Consider the following 18,679-nt stretch of genomic DNA (forward strand, 5'->3'; position numbering starts at 1 on the left):
CGTTGAAGCACTCGGCACAAGCTCTAGTAGACTGCTGCGGCTAGCTAATAGGTCAATGGCCATGCAGGCGCATTGATTACTTCGGAGAAGTTGCTACAACATGGCGGCGATCTTCCCATCTCGGCTGGTCCACTGTACTACTGGGTAGAATTTCGATACGCCGGAACGTGAAGAACCGGTGTTGGCACATCCGCTTGGCCCAACACTGGCACGTCAATTTACAGTTAGCCTTGTTGGTCTCAACAGAACTATAAGTATATACCAGCTCGGGGCTACGCTACATGTAGCTGGCTGTGGTTGGGACCTCTTGTGTTTTCGATTGGTTGAAACATTGTATTTTTGTCCAATGAGCATGGCCCTGATTGGAGTCTGCTTTCGATATCTTTCGAGCGATGGACGAAGCCGACAACCTGATCGCGCAGACGCTCGCAGAGAGCGGGTACGTGCGGCGAGGAGCCTCGTCATGCATCACGTCGTGCTAGATGGTCGAAGGAGCTGCCGCGGATTGGCGCCATGGCAGGCGAAGACCTCGTGCCCCTCGTGGCCTGGGGCCTCGGGCGAATCGATGGCGCGGCGAGCAACGCGGCCGCCCCGTACCCAAAGGGGGTCGCCCAGCGGCACCGCCTCGCCGCGGCCTTTGCCGAGCGGATTAAGGTACCTGCGTTGCCCATTGCACTGCGGCCGCTCATGGAGCTGGTGGTAGGCACATGGATACAATGGCGACTGCGGCTACAACCACTTGCTGTACCCGAGCGAGTACGACACCCGCCAGCTGCTGCTTTGGCTCGTGCAGAAGCTTCCAAAAGTCGAGCGCGACGACATGGAAGAAGCGTCGCCAGAGATGCAGGTGCGGAAGACGCTCGCAGACGCGCTCTCGCTCTGGATGCAAGCGCCTTCGTCGTCGGCACGAGCGTCTACCGCGATGGCTACGATGCCCCGTGCCTCACCGCTACCCGACTTTTTCAGCTCGAGCACGACCTTGGGTATGTCCATGCTTTCGTTCACGGTTCTGCTAACGCCACGCAGCGCGCAGCACGTACGTCACGACCAAGCAGCCGCTCGCGACCGACGCGAAGCTCGTATCTCAACACAAGCAGCTTTCGCTCCTTGCGCTGAACGAAGCCGCAAGCTTGAGTCATGACGGGCACGGACCACGCGCAGCGCTCTTGTCCAGCGTGTCGTCGACGGTATGGTTCCTTGGCCTGATGAGCTACGTTGCGGAATGCTCTAGGTGCCACGCGAGGTGACCGTTGCCTTGCAGTCGCTTGCTCTGGCACATCCCGTCGCCACCTCGTCCGTTCTTATGTCCATCACGCCATCGTCCATGCTCCGTCCTGTGTCCGTGTCGCTGCCTCCATCAGCGCCGCCCGATATCGTGGAATCGCCGCCGCCGGTCGCCGTCCAGGTCGACATAGCGGCTCTCGATGTTCAGGTGTGTGTTGTCGCATTGCATCGCTCAATACCTACTGTGCTCTAGAAGGCGCACGTGCTTGCTCTGCAAAGCCAGTACGAGGCGACGACCGCGACGATCGAGCAGCTCCAGGCGCACATCGCGCTCGCCACCGAGCAAGAGGCCGCGGTACGACCGCTGCAAGTACAATCGCACGTCAGCAAGGGGCGTAGGCCGGCACCCAGCAGCACACGATCGAAGCAGAGCTCGCGGCGCTGCAGCACGACGTCGACATTCGCCAGCAAACCCTCGACATGGTGGCTGACGCGTCCAAAAACATGGTCAAGCTCCAGGTAGAGATCCCTCAGTTCACTGCGTGTGTGGGCTCAGACACGCACGCAGACCATGTGCGATGCCAGCGTCCAGCGGTTGGCATCGCTCTCAATGGAGTGGGCGGCGCACCGCGCTCCGTTGGATACGGCGATTGCGGCCCAGGCAGCAACGCAGTGCGCGTACGAAGAAGACTGCCGCCGTCTCCAAGGCACGATCGCTGCTTACCGCGACGAGATGATGAGCCTGGGTACGCCGTCTTGTACGTACATGGCAGAAGCTGAGATGGTCCAGTCGAGAGCCTCGGGCAAAAGAAGGCGCAGCGCGAGGCGCTCGAGCGCAAGTACGCGATGGCGCCCAAGGCGATCAACCGCAGCGTCTATACGTCGCGCATCATGGACATCATCAAGCAGGTGCACAAGCAAAAGGCCGACATCGCCAAGGCACGCATCTCAGTCAGTCATCTGGCCTGGCATCATGGCATGCTAGATTCTGCAAGACATTCGCCGTGTGCAAAAGCACATCAATGTCTCGTCCGAGAAGCTCAAGCGCAGCGAGGCGATCGCAGAGGAGCGGCTCTTCCACGCTGCCAACGACGCGAGCCACAAGAGCGACAAGCGCACGCAGTACGTCGAGTGCTACCGCCTCTTCACGACGATACGCGAGCTCTTTGACGAGCTCATTCGGTAGCACCCCTTGACCTCGTCCCGTCGACTAATGCAACGACATACATGTAGATGTGTCAACGACGGTGGGAAGCGCGAGAACCAGACGCGCGACCTCTCCACCTGGATCGCGCAGCTCTCGAACCGCCTGAACGTGGCCAACTGCGACCAGATCGAGGCCGACTTGGCGCAGGTCCGCGACGAGAACAGAGCGCTCATGGCGCAGCTCCAGACGTACGAATGATAACACACGTGCAAATGGATTGCCGTCGTCTTACATGCCAGCACTACTAAAACTGCTTGGCTTCGTGCTGGGCGTAGAGCTTGTGCTGCTTTGTCTGCCATGCGTGGAGCGCGCGCTTCCGGCCCGTCACGAGCCCGATCGCCGCGCACGCGTCAATGAACATCTTGGACGGATTGTACTGGCCTTTCGCACCGAGCTCACTGCACGCGTAGTCGTACGGAAACGTGTGGTGCCAGTTGTGCCAGCCTTCGCCCACCGTAAGAAGCGCGACCCACCGGTTCTCGGTCGGGTGGATGTTGGGGTCGTACGGCGTCGAGCCGTAAAAGTGGGCCACGCTGTTGACAAGGCACGTGCAGTGCAAGATGAAGACGTACCGAACACAGCCCGCGACGAGGAGAGCATGCAGTATGTCTTCGTTCCAGCCGTAGTAGGCCACAAGCGTCGGGAAGACAAAGCTGCACACAAGGTCCGAGTACGGCGAGCCCGCGAGTTGCAGCTGCACGACCCAGTCGTCGAGGAGGTCGTCGCACGACGTTGTTTTGCAGGCTTCCGTAAACTTGGGGTGCTCCTTCGTGAGCAGCCAGCCAATGTGGGCGAAGAAGAGGCCGCGGCTGGCCGTGTGCGGATCGGCGTCGGTCTCCGAGTACTTGTGGTGGATGCGGTGGTCGCGGACCCACTCGACGATCGCGCCTTGGTTCGAGACGCTAAAGCAGAGCATCAGGAAGAGGCGCACGGTCCAGTGGGCCTGGTAGCTCTTGTGCGTCCAGAGGCGGTGGACGCCCGCGGTGACGCCGAGGATCGAGAACTCGGCAAGCACGGCCGCGAAGAGCCATGTCTTCCATTGGCACGTGGGCACGTAGAAGAGGCCGACTGCCGCGAGCACGTGGCATGCGCCCTGGAAGCCCACCATCGGCCACTTGATCGAGGCCCAGTGCTCGGCCAGCGTCCGGCTGCGCGCTGCTTCCTTCGTCATCTTCCCAGAGATCCACGAACCAGCCAACCCAAAAATACGCTCGGACCGCGAAAACCCCCGGCGCCCGAAGATCGAAGATACGCTTTCGCTTCGGTTTCGAACTTCCGGGCGGTTGGGCCGGGCTCCTCCCTGCGCGCGCGTGCTCGGTTACATGTAACCTCGCACCCTTCCTCCCTCTCTGCATATTATATCGATCTATGTAGTACATCCACCTGGACGACGTGGGACGACGCGGCGGCCACGTAACGTCGATTTTTCTTTAAAGAAAATATGGTTCTTTTAATCGAAAAAGAAGATCTTTTACACTGGCGCCACAGGTGGCTTGCCATGGCTTCACCCCGATCGTGTTACTGCGGTTCCTTTCAGCGCGACCATATCCAAGTAGCTACATTTGGCGACTTCCCCACGTTGGAGTTCCTCCAGCATTCAATGCCCAGCTGCGAGGCGGGACAGGCAGGGTAAAGGGCCGACCGCCGCCGCGTGTAACGAACGCGGTAACTGCAAAGTCACATTATTTTCGAAAGATCGCACGGAAATAGTGTTAGTGCAAAGATCGCGATGGAGCCCAAGAAGCACCACGTGTCCGTGGAGGACATCCAGCACACGCTGCAGGCCCATTTCCAGGCGACGAAAGCGCTTCGAGATGAGAAGACCAAGGAGAAGCATGTGCGCAAGCACGTCCTTGCCTTCCTCCACGTCAAGAAGCTCCAGACGACGTCGGCGAAGCGCATGTTTGGCTCCTTTGGCAACTCGACCTGCAAGCTGCTCTGCATGACGGTACGCCATGACCGGTACATGCATATGGACATGGCAGGTAGACGCACGATGTGGTTGAGAACGGCGCGACCAAGGTTATGGGCCAGCTCCACTACGTCAACTTCCAGGCCAACTACACGATCGACTGCCGCAAGACGTGGGCGCTCGACGACCTCGAGTCGCTCGAGGACTGCTCCGAGGACACTGGGAGCTATCCACGTGGCAGCTTTCGCCTCAAGTTCCGTGACGCCAAGGACGTTAACGAGCCGTTCCACTGGATTGCGCACGCCAGCGTACAGTGTATTTCATCTGCACGAATCCATCCTCCTTGCTCGTCGTAGGAGTCACCGACGGCCATGAAGGAGTTTGTGTGGGCGCTCTCTGCGTTGTACGTCGACACGCAGGTGCGTCGTCGTCTGCCTCATCGTTCCTACTGGACAAGTAGCTCGTCTTGCCCGAGTCGACGTTCTCGCTGCAAGAGCTGGCCGAGCTCGCGACGGCCAACGACCTTGCCAGTAAATACGGGCTTGACGTGAACTTGCTAGCCTTTCAGGTGCGCGTTCGCCTCTTGCTCACACGCTCCTTTTGCTTTGCTGCACACACGCATTGTAGCAAACCCCCCAGCACACGGAGCGACGTCGCAGCTGGGATGTCCTCGAGGCCCCGGCATCGCCGGCCAAAGTCGCCGCTGTGACCGTACCGACATCATTATCGACGTGCTTCTCCGTGGTTTGAAACAGAGCGTAGAAATCGGTCGAGTTGGCCGATGCCATCGCGCTCCTTACGACGATTGACTGGCACAATGCGTCGGTCGAGTCGGTCGAAGCCGCGTGGCACGACCGCTTGCGGCTGCTGGGCGACGCCAACATGGAGTTTCTCCTGACGTTCCAGGGCACGTCGAGTAGCGACGAGAGGAAGGCGATGGACCCGCTCCTCGCAGCCATTGACGGCGTATTGCGCGAGGTCAAGATGGCGGAAAAGTGGACCGAAGACGCCGACACGACGCTCGGCAACACGTCGGCCAACATGGCGCAGTTCGAGTCGCTCAACAGCCAAATGGAGGTTCACTTTAAGAACAGCGTCGCGCTCGAAGGCGCCCTCCGGACCCTCATCGAGGTATCGGATCCATGTGCCGAGTAGCAACCTACCGAATTGACTCAGGCCGTGGACGTTCCGCGGGAGCTCCTTGGGCCGCTGCTCAAGCCCGTCGGCATCTTTCCGACCCAGAACAGCCCCGAAGCCGACGTGAGTGTCCTTGCGACAATCGTCGCCGCGGTGCAGCGCTTGGACGCCGCCATCAAGTCTGTCGACGCGTTCCCGGCCAAGCACGTGCGTTCGCTGATTCTCGAATCATCCTGTGACGATGGGCATAGATGGCCGCGTTCCAAGCTCGGCGGGACGAGTTCGTGTCGATCGGAAGCAACTTTAGTGAAAAGCTCGCGGGCGGCCTCGATCTCTTTCTTCAGCAGCGCGTGAAGGCGTGTCTCCAAGGTCGGATGGAATGATATGATTTTACGCACGAAAATGGCGCGTAGAAAAGGCGCAGAACCGACGGCGGTCCGTGAGCTCGACCAGCGACATGCCGCGCAAGAGCCTCCACGTCTTTGGCCGTGACCGCGAGGCCTCGACGCTGCCGCCAAAAGCAATCGGTTCGGTTTCTTCGAGACAAGGAGGCAGCTAAGATTTGTAGCGTGCGCAGCCCGAGTACGGCCAGCGCCGACGACGCCGACTGGCACTTTTGCAACGACACGCTCCACCGCGAGCTCAGCAAGTACAAGGTACCCGCTTCCAAAACCACCAGAGTTGAGGCAAAGACCATATCGGATCTAGGAGCTCTGCTCCAGCGTGAGCGTGCTCAGCGGACGCTCCACGACGCACCTTCGTGACATCTACGCCAAGCACGTCGCGCAAATCTACGGGCCGCATGTCCAGTCGGTCTTCCGCGCGCTCAAGGAGAAGGTAGTCCATTTTTATTTATATTCGAGGACGTGTCCAGCCCCTGCGTAGCTGCCCAAGGCCAAGGCGGCAACAAGTCTTCCGGGCAAATCGTCGTCGTGGAGCCTCACGATGTCCTTCTCGCACGCCCCCGAAGCGGCTGCAACAATAACAGCGTCGCAGCTGCTCAAGCAAGGCCTGGAGCACGTACGATCGCGTCAACTCGTCTCTGGCCTCTCTGTAAGGCGACGTAGGTTTTACCGCTGTGCACGGCCGAGCAAGCGTTTGTGCGAAGCATGTTCTTCCATACGGAAGGGCCAGGGGCCGTGGGACAGCGCAAGGCCAAGTCCGAGCCGCCAGAGCTCACGAGCATGATGGAGGCCGTCTTTGAAAAGTTGCTCGACGTACGAAACCATTTCTCATCGTTGAGATAGACTGCTCAAGCGGCTCGTGGACTTTGCCGAGGCCGGTGTGCACAGCAACATGATGGAAGCGCTCTCGATGATCGTGACGGCGCAAGGCGCGGCCAGCGACGTTAAGAGCGACTTTGTGACCAACACGCTACTCCACTTCCAGCTCCACCTCAAGCGCGTCTTCTCCAAGTACATCGAGGAGCAGGTGGGTGTCGTAGGAATGTCTGTCTCGCTGAGCTCGGTTGGCTAGGAAGCATGGCTCGAAAGCATACACCCTGACACCCGCCTCGTCGGCGTTCTGGGCCCCGTGCAAAAGATGATGGTATGATGACGACCAGTGCTCTCTACCCGTGTCTTGATGTACGCTGCTTCTAGACGCTCATCGGGCGCCTCGAAGGTGCTGGCGACGGCGCGCACGACGAGGCCATCTTGGCGCCGATCTACGACCGCCTCGTCACCGGACTCTTTGCGTGGCTCGAGAGAGCGGCGACGACCAAGCCCAAGTACAGCCACCTCGTGCGCCTTGGTAGCGACGATCATGACGCCGTCCTCGATTCCTGACGTGCGCTAGAAAACTCCACTACATGCACGACAAGTTGACGGCGCTGAGCCTCCACGGCGGCCACTCGGCCGTCGTCCTCAAGTACACGCAGCTCGTGTACGACGCGTACAACAAGAACTTGGCGGCCTACGCAGCGTGGCTCTGGCGCTGCGAGTGCGACAGCTACATCGTAGACTCCTCTCGGCCTTTACACGCGGATCCCGAGAGCTTGCTCGCGTAGGCCATCTTTGAATCGATTGCGCGCCTGCTCACGAGCGTGCCCGTCGGCGAAGTCCAGTTCCACGTCTCCAAGCACGACGTGCGCAAGACGCTCGAGGCCACCAACCAGACCGTCCGAATTCTGCATGTGTGCACGATACGCTGACACGCCACCATGCCCTATAGCTCGAGAAGGCCATCAAGCACATTGGCGATCGGCTCAAGAAGCATCTGAGCCACACGCCAAGCATGGTGCCCGTCGTGAGCCAGTCGCTGCAGGTACATGATGGCCACGGTTGGCTCTACCTACGCGTGCATGCATGTAGACGGTCGTGCTCGAGCAGCATGCCACGTTCAGCGCCATGGCCAAAGACTGCTACGACATGGAGCTGGTCCCGTCCGCGTCGCGTCTCGCGTCGCTTCTCGCCAAACTGCCCGGAGCATGTGTTTTATCCGGATAATAAACGGCGTCGTATCCGTATTCTCCAAAATACCGGTGCTTTTCCGCCAATGAGACGCTCCGTGGCCGCGGACCAATCGTTTACAGGAGCAACTTCGTCGGTCATTCGAAAATTCGTCCGTCTTAGCACCAGCGACTTTTCCTCAACATGGCTGCTGCCCGCCCCGTTGTCTCCGTGCTCTCCGTCGCCGACGAGGCCGTCAAGGTCCTCTCGCAGATCGCGCTCCCCGCGGTCTTCACGGCGCCCATCCGCCCGGACGTGGTCACCTTCGTGCACACGAACATGAACAAGAACAACCGCCAGGCGTACGCTGTCTCGCGCAAGGCCGGCCACCAGCACTCGGCCGAGTCGTGGGGCACGGGCCGCGCTGTCGCGCGTATCCCCCGTATCTCGGGCGGCGGTACCCAGCGTGCCGGCCAGGGTGCGTTCGGTAACATGTGTCGTTCGGGCCGCATGTTCGCGCCCACGCGCATCTGGCGCAAGTGGCACCGCAAGATCAACGTGAACCAGCGCCGCTTCGCCGTGGCGTCGGCTCTCGCTGCCTCGGCCGTGCCCTCGCTCGTCCTCGCCCGCGGTCACCGCATCGAGCAGGTCTCGGAGATCCCGCTCGTCCTCGATGACTCGGTCGAGTCGACGCAGAAGACGTCGGCCGCCGTCAAGATCCTCGCCAAGATCGGTGCCCACGCCGATGTCGAGAAGGTCAAGGACTCGAAGAAGATCCGCACGGGCCGTGGCAAGAGCCGCAACCGCCGCTACTCGATGAAGAAGGGTCCCCTCTTCGTCTACGCCCACGCCAACGGCATCGAGAAGGCCTTCCGCAACATCCCGGGCATTGAGCTCGTCCCGGTCGAGCGCCTCAACCTCTTGAGCCTCGCCCCCGGTGGTCACGTCGGCCGCTTCATCGTCTGGACCAAGTCCGCCTTTGAGCAGCTCGACTCGATCTACGGCACGTACACCAAGAAGTCGGCCGTCAAGTCGGACTACACGCTCCCGCGCCACGTCATGACGAACGCCAACTTGGGCCGTCTGATTAACTCGGATGAAATCCAGTCGGTCATCCGCGCCGGTATCTACAAGAACACGCGCCGTGCTCACAAGAAGAACCCGCTCAAGAACCTCGGCGCCATGGTCAAGCTCAACCCGTACACGCTTGTCGCCCGCCGTGCCGAGCTCCGCGCCGAAGCTCTCCGCAAGGAGAAGAAGGGTGCCATCGTCGCCGCCAAGCGCAACATCAAGACGACCAAGAACGACCCCAAGCGCAAGGCCCAGTCGAAGGCTCTCTTCGCCAAGAACGCCTCGGACTAAGTTGTTTCTCGAGACCTCAACAGGAAGTCAGCAGCTTCCGCAGCCACCACGCGCCGTTAATTCCTCCTGGATCAACACGCATGGTTGTTGTGTCATTACCTGCTTCTTACTATGCTTCTGACAGTCCTTATCCTGCCTTTAGCGGATAGTCGAAGACGCGTTTGTTTAGTTAGTCGTTCAATTACCTTATGGGTTGCTCATGGTGCACTTTAGTTAGTCGACCTGTTGCCCGTGCTCATGACGTGGCACGTAACCGCCATATCCGCCACGTTTCTCACCGTTTTACACATATTTTCACACGCTATTGCATACACTTTTTCCACTTCGGGAGGTGAACACATGTGGGAAACGCGTGGAAAACGCGCGTCAAAACGCTCGAGCGCCGAAAATTTGGATTTTAACAGCGCCGAAGGTTTCCGCAGAGTTCTATTTCGACGCCGGCGGGCGCGGGATGGACCGACTGCTCCATGGCCGCTTCGCGGAAGAGATGGAAGACTGGTCCGGCGACTTCGCGCTCTCGATGGACCCACAGCCGACCATCGCGCCGACCAAGACGACGAGCAACGACGACGACGAGGAAGACGACGAGGACGATGACATGGAGGACTGGGACAAGGAGCTTACATGCACGACGCTCGACTACGATGGGTATGCCTCCCAGCGCGAAGAGAACAACTCGTTCTTCCGGTCGCTGCTGCCCAACGTCGACCTCCTCGGCGCGCCGCCATCGCCGCTCGACGACCGCCTTGCGCCAAGCTCGCCCGACGCCAAGCGCGCAACGCTGACCGTTGCGGGCTTGCCCGACTCTCAGAAGCTCCTCGAGAATGCGCACGCGTGTTTCCGCAACGCGCCAAGCGGACCGCCGCCGCTGGCCTCGGTGCGCGCGACGCCGCTCTTGACGCTCGAGGCCGACGGCTTTCCCGCGTTCAACGAAGTCCAGCTCCACGACTGGCTCAAGAACGTCGTCCAAACCAAAGACGAAGCAGCGCTGGCCGAGGAAGCCTCGTGGTTGACGCCATGCGACAGCGATATCTTCCTGCACGCCAAGGGCGGCATCGCGGCCATGCGCCTCTCGCTCGCCTCCTTCGGCGCGCGCCTCTCCCACTGCATCCGGCGGCGGCGTCTCGTCGACGCGAGAAAGCTCTTGGAAGCGTACTTTCGCGACCTCGAGCTCGAGTCGTCTCTCCTCGTCGGGTGCGATGCCGATGCGTATATCCTTGGTGGCTGGAGCATGGAAATCCTGCAGCTCGCGATCGAGGCGCTGCAGCCGACCGAGCACGACGTGCTCTTCGCCGACTACGTGGCGCTCTGCGGTAGGCTCTACCCCGCGTGGCACGCTGTGTGGGCGCTCCTCGAATGCCGGTACGTGCTGCACCACTGGTCGCACTACGAGAGCGGCAAGAACTACTCGTGGCAGATGGACCTTGTCCTCGACACAGGCGCGTCGCTGCATATCGAGCCTGGCCTCGGGCAGACCGTCGCCCTGCGGTACCTGTCGCTCTTGTCGACGGCGGACGATCCGACGTCGTCCTGTCCGATCACGGTGGCGCTGGACATGGGGCTGCTCAGTCTCGGCACGAGCGCCATCGCGATCCACGCCGCCGTCCTCTGCGACATCCAAGCCATGGCCGACCGCCGCAGTCCACTCCACGACGTTCCGATTCCGAGCATCTTTCACGACGACCCGCCCGCGGTCCTCGCGCATGCCGCGCCTTCGTCATCGCTGCAATTGCTCGAGCCCGACGGCGTCCACCGACTCGAGTGGCTCGAGAGTCTCTACGCGCGGCTCGAGATGCCCCACGACACGTTGCTCAAAGCGAAATGTGCGTACGTGCTCGGGCGGTCCATGCTGCACTCGACGACGTCGCTCTGCGAGGCGCTCGCGATGGAAGGTCTCCGGCTCCTCGACGTCGGGTATGGCCTCGCCTTCCTTCCAGGGCCGTCCCAGCGGCAGGGCGTCCTCGGTCCGTCTGGCCGCGACACGCTCGAGCTCCTCGTACGTTGCACCGACATTGTCTGCCTTCAAACGATCCTTTCTCCGAGTAGGGCGCGGCCTTGCAGCACAACAAGAAGTACCCGTTCGCGATCGCTGCGTACGAGAGTGCGGCGCGCGTCTACTGCTTTGAGTTTATCAACCGACGCGGGTACGAGAAGCTCGACCGGCTCTGCTCGAGCGTGTGCTTGCACGAAGGCGACCTCGACCGCGCGCTCCTCTACCACGACCGCGTTCTCCAGTGGACCAAGGAGCTCGAGAACTGCCACGAATTCGTCTTCATTGTGCAAATGGTAACCCTTTCTTGCCATGGGTCCATGGTGAATGTATCGTGCGTAGATCAACGGCATCTTGCTCCAGCAGTGCCACTTTCAAGTCGCCGAGCAGCGCCTCGCCTCGGCATTTGTTGCGCTCCAGGACCCGTCTGTGCCGAATTTGCCGCCGCCGTGCCTCGCGCAGCTGCCGCCGCGCTCGTTCCACTTCAAGCTGCAGCACGATCTCGACGGCTGGCTGCAGCACATGATCTCGCTGCACTTGTGTCTCCGCGACGTCTACCGCGCGACGGGCCGCTGGCAAGATGCCCTCGCCGTGCTCCAGCACCTCTTGGCGTACGAGGCCAACTACCGCCTCAAGCTGCCACGCGGGAAGCGCGTAGCATTAACCCTCCTCGTCGCCGAGGACGCGCTCAAGATGCGCCAGCTCGAGCTCTGTCTCTCGATGCTGCGCACGATCGAGGCCGAGGCTAACGTACGTGCCACCGCCGGCTGTACCCTTCACCACGGTGGCTGTGTCTAGGACGCCAAGGACCACCGGCACGCGCTCGAGACGATGGGCTCGTTCCGCTACATTCGGTGTCGCTTCCGGTGCTACTTGTTCAAGGCGCAGTTTCACCGCGCGAGCTTTTGGCTCGGGCTCGCGGCCGCCAAGGCGAGCACGGTGCGCGAACAGGCCGACGTTGCGCTCTACGGTGCGCGGTGCCTCTTTGCGTTGCACGCGCGGTCGCTCCACGAGTCGGCGGGTCTTTTGCGGGCCACGAGTTCGCGCTGGAACACGCCGGCCGACGGTCCCATGCTGCGACTTCTGACGTCGCACGAGCAGCGCGTCTTTCAAGCGTACATGGAGAACCACTGGACGCTCGCAGGGTCGTACGCCGACGAGGCGATCCGCCGCACATGGAGTGCGCTCGATCTCTTCCGCACGCTCAACGACAGCGCGCGGCAGCTCAAGGCGCTCCTCGTTCTTATTGACGCGTCGATGGATGCGGCGAATGACGTGGCGTCCTCGTCGTTGGAGTCGTCCATCAAGCAAGCGCTCGTCTTGGCCGGCGAGACTGCGCGCCCGATGCACATGGTGCGTGCCCTCGTCGCGTGCGCCACCGTCCGCTGCTGGCACCTGCAAACACCTACCGTCGACGTCGTCCAGCTCTACGAGCAGGCGCTGCTCCTGCTCCAAGCTGTCTTCTTGCGCAGAACCGAGTCGGTCGAGACGCCGTGGCAACCGCTGCTGCCCTTTGCACCGAGCGTCTTGGCGCAGCTCGAGCGCGTGGTCGCGTCGCTGCTACTGATTGGCGCGCACTTGACGCGTCTCGAGTGGTCCTCGCCCTCGGACCTCCTGAGCTTGACTGATCTCCAGCGCCTCTACTGGAGCTTAAACGCGACGACGTACTGGACGACGAGCACGAGCCGAGACGCCGCTGCGCCGACAGCACTGCCAGACATGGGTGGTGGTGTACCGCGCACGGCGTCCGGGACTCGCTTGCCTCGCAGCGTGTACTCGCACCAGAAGCAGCTCTCGCTCTCGTCGCTCTCCGACATGATGGCGGCCGTCTTTCGACGACCCAACGACCCGTTCCTGGTGGTCGCAGCGGTGCCCGACCCGCCGTTTGCGTACGTGGGCCCGTTGCACGGCCACGGCGCGCTGCACATGCCGCTGCCCGACGTCTCCCGCGTCCGGTCGTACTCGGCGCCCGTCGGCCACGAGGGCTCGGCGAGCTCCAACGCCGACTGGGACGACACGGACCTCGAGCTCGAAGTCGACGGCGCCGACTTTTGGCACGCGTGCTCGCAGGAGCACCGCAAGCACACAATGGCGCTCGCCGCATCCTACGAAGCGCTCGACGGCGCGTGGGGCGACTGGCACGCGGCGGCGACCGCCAATACCAAGTATATGAGCGGCCGTCTCACGCCCGCGGCCTACCGGCTCGCCAACCTGCGCCTCATTTACGACCTCAATAGCCGACAGACACTTGCAGCGTCATCGTCGTCGTCGTGGCCGCCGCAGCATCCGTGGCCCTGGAGTATTTTGCTTCCGGTATGATGACCACCACGGGATGCGATGTCGTCTAACCAGTCGAGTAGACAGCGACGCAGACGACGGTGGCCCTCGTGCAGCCGCAGGACGAGCCATTGCAAGTAACGCGCTTTCGCAGCGCACACGTTGCCGACTGGCGCGCGCACGTGACCAAGCTCTCGCTCAACCCGACATTGCAATCGCTCGACATAAGCCGCGTCCTGCGCCTCCTCGGGCCCAAGGTTTGCATGTTGATCCGTGCCTGTGATCGCTCATGCTTCCTAGGTCTTGATCAAGGTGCTCTCGTCGATCTTGCTCGAGACACCCCTCATCGTCGTGTCGTCGTCCGTGACGCTGGTGCACGAAGTTATCTACGCGATCCTCTTTCTCCTCAAGCCATTCCAGTGGCACTACCTCGTCGCGCCGTACCTTTCGCTCGCCTCGCTCACGTCGCTCCTCGATCTGCTTCGACTGTACACGCAGCACAAGACGTCGACGACGTCCGAGCCGCCGTTCATTGTCGGCGTCGCACTCGACACGTGGCGCGAGTGCGCCTACCAGCTCTCGCGCTGGCCGCTCGCCAAGGCCTGTGGCGGCTGCATCAGTGTCCTCCACGTCGAGAAGGATACCCCGAGTGTCTTCCAGAAGGCGTCCAACCCTGCGTTCGCCGTGCATCTGCCGTCCAAGCTGCGCAAGCTCGTGGTCGAAGCGGCGTCGACCGAGCACGCGACGCCGTCGCAAGTCATGGCCGCCATCGACCGCGTCTATGACATTGTGTTGCGCAGCTGCCAAAAGACCCACTCGTTCAAGCAGTGGTTCCGGCTCGAGAACCTCGAGTTCGTCAAGCTCTTCCAGCTCACGTGGACGTACCAGTCGTACCTCAAGACGACGGCCGAGTCGGTGTGATACTGAGACGCGAACGAAGTGCACTCCTTTTAAGTTATAACGTCGTCGTATTTACATGGTGAGCTCCATGATGGCGTTGACAATGTCGTTGTCGTTCGACTTGAGGGCGGCGACGGCCTTGGCGCGCGAGACACCCGACTGCGACATGACGAGCTGGATGTCCTTGGCGTCGACGCCGGTCTCATCGACTTCGGCGTCGTCCTCCTCGACGGCGGCCTCGGCCTCGACCTTGGCCTCGGCGATGGGGGCGGCCTGCTGCTGCTGGGCAAACTGCTGGGCCTGGGCGTTGAGGTCCTCGATCTTGGCTTCGCCAAAGATGACGTACGTCTCCGAGGCCGAGCTCTTGAACACATCCGGCTTGGAGATGACGAAGAGCGTCGACTTGGACTTCTTGATCGTGGCGCGGATGATGCCCGGGACCTGCTTCATGCCGAGCTTCTGCATGGCCTTGCGCGACTTCTTCTCGGCCTTGTTCGTGATCGAGTCGTCCTCGTGGTGGTCATGGTCGTGGTCATGCTCGTGGTCGTGGTCGTGCGAGTGGTCGTGGTCAGCCATGTCTTCGAAAAGGGTTCGTTCGTCGAATGGCACTCGCCCATCAAATTGCATAGAGACCACCAATCAAACGCGTAGCCAATCACAGCGCCCGTGATTTCGCATCGACCAATCAACGCTCGCCAAGGCGGATCCAAGTCAAGGCAACGAGCTAAGGTAACTCTACAGGCCCAAGTTTAAGGGCTCCATCTCTGTCGTGGGCGTCCGAGCGCAGTCACGGAATCTGGTATTTTCAGCAGCTTGGCTCGTTTTGTGAACGGACACTCCTGCCGTTTGAACGATGGATTCTTTGGGTCAGGGATTAGTTATCAAATACTAACTCGAGCGTACTATGCAGTGGAGCTACGTACTCGAGCGACCAAGCAGGAACCTTCTTCACCGTGCGACACAGTCCAGGACAGGACGATTGACCAGACGAGACTGAGTCTTCTATACGGACGACGCATCATGCACCTTGGCAAGAGCCAAAATGTCGGCGTTGAATTGCCCACAGATCTCTACATGATATTCCCAATTGACGCTGCTTCGTAGAGCGAGCAGCACACTAAGAGAACGCCTTCCCACGTCCCCAAACAAAACCAATCCACACGTCCTGTCGTCTAAAGTCCACTCGAGTTCCGCTCGACTTGAGCCTTGGCGCGCTTTGGCGTGTCAAGGCATCCGCCAATCAACAGCCGTTCTCATTTTGGCCAATCGTTCGGTCGCGACGGACGTCGTTTTATTGGCTAAAATCCCTAAAATATTGTCGAATGGCATCGCGCGAAATTACTGGTGGGGGCGCGGGTTGTGCTTTCGAGGCAACCGGTCGCGCAGCTTTACTCTTTCACAAGCCTCAGCAAAAGTACGTGCCTCATGCAGCGGTAGACGCCGAAGCTAACGCGGGCTTTAACGTGTAGTGAAGTTCAACTCGACCGTCACCTCGTCGCGCCGCAAGTGCCGCAAGGCCCACTTCGGTGCCCACTCGACCCAGCGCCGCGTGCTCATGAGCGCCAACCTGTCGAAGGACCTCCAGTCCAAGTACAACGTAAGTAGCTCATCGTGAGATGGAGCGGTACCTTTCCGTTCCCAGCGTAAGCCCATGTCGGGAGTCCTCCTCCTGGCACTTCATGGCAGCTTTGAGGACTCGTGTAAGCTGCGCCGCCGCCCGAAGATGCGCCGCGACCAGGAGCTCATGCCAGTGTAGGTCCGCTCGATGCCCATCCGCAAGGACGACGAGGTCACGATCGTCCGTGGCTCGTTCAAGAACCGTGAGGGCCGCGTCACGCAGTGCTACCGCAAGAAGTTCGTCATCCACGTCGAGCGTGTCGTCAAGGAGAAGGTCAACGGCGCCGCCGTCCCGGTCGGCATCCACCCCTCCAAGGTCGTCATCACCAAGCTCAAGCTCGACAAGGACCGCAAGAAGATCCTCGAGCGCAAGAACCGCGCCGTCGGTGACAAGAACAAGGGCAAGTTCACGGAGGCCGATGTCGCCATGGCCAACGTCGATTAAATTTGCGATCGTGCGTTCAACTGCGGCTGCAGAAAGAGGTGAAGAGGCCGTCGTTAACTCCTACTCCATGGATTAAGACCCTTTTCTTCTACACCTTGGTCGATCCGCGTCTTATTCCATCAGTTGGGCCTACAGAAAACACCCCGCATACAATCTTAGTGGTGCCAAGCTCTGTTCCTAACTACACTAGCGGCGTCGCTTCCAGCGCGTCGGCGGTCTTGGCCCGCACGCGTCGCTTGGCGAGCAGGACTGTCGCGCTCCAGAGACCGACGGCGAAGAGCAGCCACGCGTACGCAAACGTGAGCGTCTTGGTCAAGCCATCGCGGTCCGTCGAGCAGAGCGGGTCCAGCGTGAGGCTGCCGTCGTTGGCGACGACGCTGCCGCAGTGCGGCGCCCACGCGTCCTTGAGCGCACCGAGCACAATCGGCGACGGCACGTCGCCAAAGAGGTGCAGCACGAGCGTACTGAGGCCCATGGCGAACCCGCGCCGGGCCTTGGGGACGTTGAGCAGGATGACGACGGTCGTCGCGGCCGTCGTCGAGAAGAGGCAGAGGAGCCCGAAGGCGAGGCAGACGAAGAAGACGCCCGTCATGTGGATGGTCGCGAGCGACGCGAAGAGGCTTCCGACGCCGAGCGCCATCATGCCGGCCATTTGCTTGGCGGCCGCGTGCACGCGGAAAGCGTCGTCGTCGTCGTGGCCAGCGCACGACCGGTCGAGGAGGAGGCCGCCGAGCGGCGACCCGATGAGCCCCCCGAGGATCGCGATGAGCCCAAAGACAGTCGACGCGATGGCCTCGGGGAGGAGGCCATATCCAATCAGGATCGAAGGCGCGAAGGCGCCGAGGCCCGCGACCGTGAAGGCGTACGCGGCGAGGCCCAAGCTCGCGGTAAAAAAAACCAAGTCGGACACGATCGCCCGCGCTTCGGTCGTCGCCGTGACGGTCGGCGTGTCCAGCAGCACGACCGAGGGGCGGTCGAGGGGCGTTGAGAACGAGAGCGTCCGACTGTCGACGTCATTCAGACGAGCATGCGCATTGTGGAACGGCTCGTTGAACGATGGCGGGATCATGGCGTAGCAGGCGTAGACGAGCGGCAGCATGAGGAGCGCAAGGAGGTAGAAGGCGACGTCCCATCCAAGCGTGCGCGCGAGCAGCGAGCCGTACGAGTAGCCGAGCGCGGTGCCCGCCGACATGCCCGAGTAAAAGAATCCCAGCCACAGCGTCCGCTTGCCCGGTGGCGCAAACTCGTCTACGAAGGCCGGCGTCGTCGCATGGAACGACGACTCGCCGACGCCGCTGAGGAGTCGCCCGAGGAGGAGGAGGTAGAAACTGCCGGCGGTCTTAGCAAGGCCGCACAAGACGAGCGCAAGGACCCAGAGACCGAGACCGATGGCAGCGAGCTGGAACGGCCGGTGGCGCATGGAGAGGTAGCCAAAGATGCAAATTGAGATCGAGTAGGACGCGATGAAGGCCGAGACGAGGAGCCCGATGTAGACGCTGACGTGCTCCGGCGCGACGCCGTGCGTCTGCTGGACGAACGCCTGGAACTCGATCGGCGCGCCGGGAATTATGCCTCGGTCAACGTAGTTGAGCAGGCTGATGACGCAGAGGAGGCCATAGACGGCGCCGGCCGTCCGTATTTGCGGGGCCATGCTCCGTGCTGCGAGTTGTCGAGTGCACCACGTGGTGGGTACCGGCAGTCGCGACGCTGCGACACGCCGCATCCAGTGTTTTCAACGTGGACCGAGCCAGCAGCCGCTGGATCTTAGGGCAATAAACAGTGTATTCGCGCCACACGCTCTGCTCGACAATGCAAGTACTACGATGGACAAGCAGGGGTGGTCGGAATATACGGTATGTATCGTAATAATTTTAATGTAAAAGGTCGATGGCATCGAGGACTTTTACGGAAAATACATAAAAAACCGCAGCGTTTTTAGACCGTTGGGGTACACTATTCAGGAGCAATGGGGGGCGATGAAACACTATTCGACATTAATCACTATTTGCTGGAAAACAAGCATTCGCAGCGCATGCGCTCGGTGCTACAGCAACGCATTTGACGCTGGCAATGAGCTGGAGTGGGGATAATCTACCTGACGACCCATGCCGATAGCCCGGCGGGACGAGTAAGGGACCGTTAAGTAGCGTATATCCGGGGCACTATGAGCAAAGCCTGAAGTACTCGTGGTCGCTGCCGCCTGAGGTACCAGCTCGCG

General features: G+C 61.1%; 8 protein-coding genes across 8 annotated transcripts; 5 read left to right on the top strand and 3 right to left on the bottom strand.

Annotated features, from left to right (window-relative positions):
• Positions 1 to 392: 392 nt before the first annotated feature.
• On the top strand, positions 393 to 2,673 carry SPRG_02284 (hypothetical protein; the record flags this gene model as incomplete). The annotated part of the gene is made up of 11 exons (XM_012340830.1): positions 393 to 439; positions 483 to 654; positions 704 to 983; positions 1,027 to 1,187; positions 1,232 to 1,432; positions 1,478 to 1,579; positions 1,624 to 1,743; positions 1,793 to 1,970; positions 2,015 to 2,163; positions 2,210 to 2,406; positions 2,458 to 2,673. 11 exons carry the CDS (start codon positions 393 to 395, stop codon positions 2,627 to 2,629), a joined length of 1,779 nt encoding a protein of 592 aa, XP_012196220.1. The 3' UTR covers positions 2,630 to 2,673.
• Positions 2,635 to 3,634, bottom strand: SPRG_02285 (hypothetical protein). Its single transcript, XM_012340831.1, has one exon. It carries the CDS (start codon positions 3,600 to 3,602, stop codon positions 2,676 to 2,678), a length of 927 nt encoding a protein of 308 aa, XP_012196221.1. The 5' UTR covers positions 3,603 to 3,634; the 3' UTR covers positions 2,635 to 2,675.
• Positions 3,635 to 4,155: 521 nt separating this feature from the next.
• On the top strand, positions 4,156 to 7,267 carry SPRG_02286 (hypothetical protein; the record flags this gene model as incomplete). The annotated part of the gene is made up of 16 exons (XM_012340832.1): positions 4,156 to 4,379; positions 4,421 to 4,651; positions 4,700 to 4,762; positions 4,804 to 4,911; positions 4,971 to 5,054; positions 5,106 to 5,474; positions 5,520 to 5,687; positions 5,732 to 5,849; positions 5,894 to 6,007; positions 6,036 to 6,136; positions 6,189 to 6,317; positions 6,366 to 6,500; positions 6,548 to 6,697; positions 6,738 to 6,911; positions 6,957 to 7,028; positions 7,082 to 7,267. Exons 1-16 carry the CDS (start codon positions 4,161 to 4,163, stop codon positions 7,265 to 7,267), a joined length of 2,421 nt encoding a protein of 806 aa, XP_012196222.1. The 5' UTR covers positions 4,156 to 4,160.
• A 23-nt stretch (positions 7,268 to 7,290) lies between these two features.
• Positions 7,291 to 9,332, top strand: SPRG_02287 (hypothetical protein; the record flags this gene model as incomplete). The annotated part of the gene is made up of 5 exons (XM_012340833.1): positions 7,291 to 7,437; positions 7,489 to 7,599; positions 7,653 to 7,745; positions 7,793 to 7,912; positions 8,054 to 9,332. The coding sequence occupies 5 exons, from the start codon at positions 7,291 to 7,293 to the stop codon at positions 9,230 to 9,232; spliced, it is 1,650 nt and encodes a 549-aa protein (XP_012196223.1). The 3' UTR covers positions 9,233 to 9,332.
• A 303-nt stretch (positions 9,333 to 9,635) lies between these two features.
• On the top strand, positions 9,636 to 14,482 carry SPRG_02288 (hypothetical protein). The gene is made up of 6 exons (XM_012340834.1): positions 9,636 to 11,228; positions 11,279 to 11,518; positions 11,565 to 11,972; positions 12,021 to 13,535; positions 13,583 to 13,756; positions 13,800 to 14,482. Exons 1-6 carry the CDS (start codon positions 9,684 to 9,686, stop codon positions 14,418 to 14,420), a joined length of 4,503 nt encoding a protein of 1,500 aa, XP_012196224.1. The 5' UTR covers positions 9,636 to 9,683; the 3' UTR covers positions 14,421 to 14,482.
• On the bottom strand, positions 14,454 to 15,008 carry SPRG_02289 (hypothetical protein). The gene has a single exon (XM_012340835.1). The coding sequence runs from the start codon at positions 14,973 to 14,975 to the stop codon at positions 14,472 to 14,474; it is 504 nt and encodes a 167-aa protein (XP_012196225.1). The 5' UTR covers positions 14,976 to 15,008; the 3' UTR covers positions 14,454 to 14,471.
• An 858-nt stretch (positions 15,009 to 15,866) lies between these two features.
• SPRG_02290 (60S ribosomal protein) lies at positions 15,867 to 16,564 on the top strand. The gene is made up of 2 exons (XM_012340836.1): positions 15,867 to 15,996; positions 16,156 to 16,564. The coding sequence occupies exons 1-2, from the start codon at positions 15,955 to 15,957 to the stop codon at positions 16,459 to 16,461; spliced, it is 348 nt and encodes a 115-aa protein (XP_012196226.1). The 5' UTR covers positions 15,867 to 15,954; the 3' UTR covers positions 16,462 to 16,564.
• Positions 16,565 to 16,580: 16 nt separating this feature from the next.
• On the bottom strand, positions 16,581 to 18,112 carry SPRG_02291 (hypothetical protein; the record flags this gene model as incomplete). The annotated part of the gene is made up of 2 exons (XM_012340837.1): positions 16,581 to 16,590; positions 16,647 to 18,112. The coding sequence occupies 2 exons, from the start codon at positions 18,110 to 18,112 to the stop codon at positions 16,581 to 16,583; spliced, it is 1,476 nt and encodes a 491-aa protein (XP_012196227.1).
• Positions 18,113 to 18,679: the final 567 nt, after the last annotated feature.

The sequence above is a fragment of the Saprolegnia parasitica genome (assembly GCF_000151545.1).
Source record: "Saprolegnia parasitica CBS 223.65 unplaced genomic scaffold supercont2.5, whole genome shotgun sequence".
NCBI classification, from domain to species: Eukaryota; Oomycota; class Saprolegniomycetes; order Saprolegniales; family Saprolegniaceae; genus Saprolegnia; species Saprolegnia parasitica.

Coding starts and splice junctions, on each gene's coding strand:
- SPRG_02285 (XM_012340831.1), bottom strand. CDS start 3,602: ATGACGAAGGAAGCAGCGCGCAGCCGGACGCTGGCCGAGCACTGGGCC.
- SPRG_02288 (XM_012340834.1), top strand. CDS start 9,684: ATGGACCGACTGCTCCATGGCCGCTTCGCGGAAGAGATGGAAGACTGG. Junction 11,229..11,278: donor GCGACACGCTCGAGCTCCTC/GTACGTTGCACC, acceptor TTCTCCGAGTAG/GGCGCGGCCTTGCAGCACAA. Junction 13,757..13,799: donor TGCGCCTCCTCGGGCCCAAG/GTTTGCATGTTG, acceptor CATGCTTCCTAG/GTCTTGATCAAGGTGCTCTC.
- SPRG_02289 (XM_012340835.1), bottom strand. CDS start 14,975: ATGGCTGACCACGACCACTCGCACGACCACGACCACGAGCATGACCAC.
- SPRG_02290 (XM_012340836.1), top strand. CDS start 15,955: ATGAGCGCCAACCTGTCGAAGGACCTCCAGTCCAAGTACAAC. Junction 15,997..16,155: donor ACCTCCAGTCCAAGTACAAC/GTAAGTAGCTCA, acceptor ATGCCAGTGTAG/GTCCGCTCGATGCCCATCCG.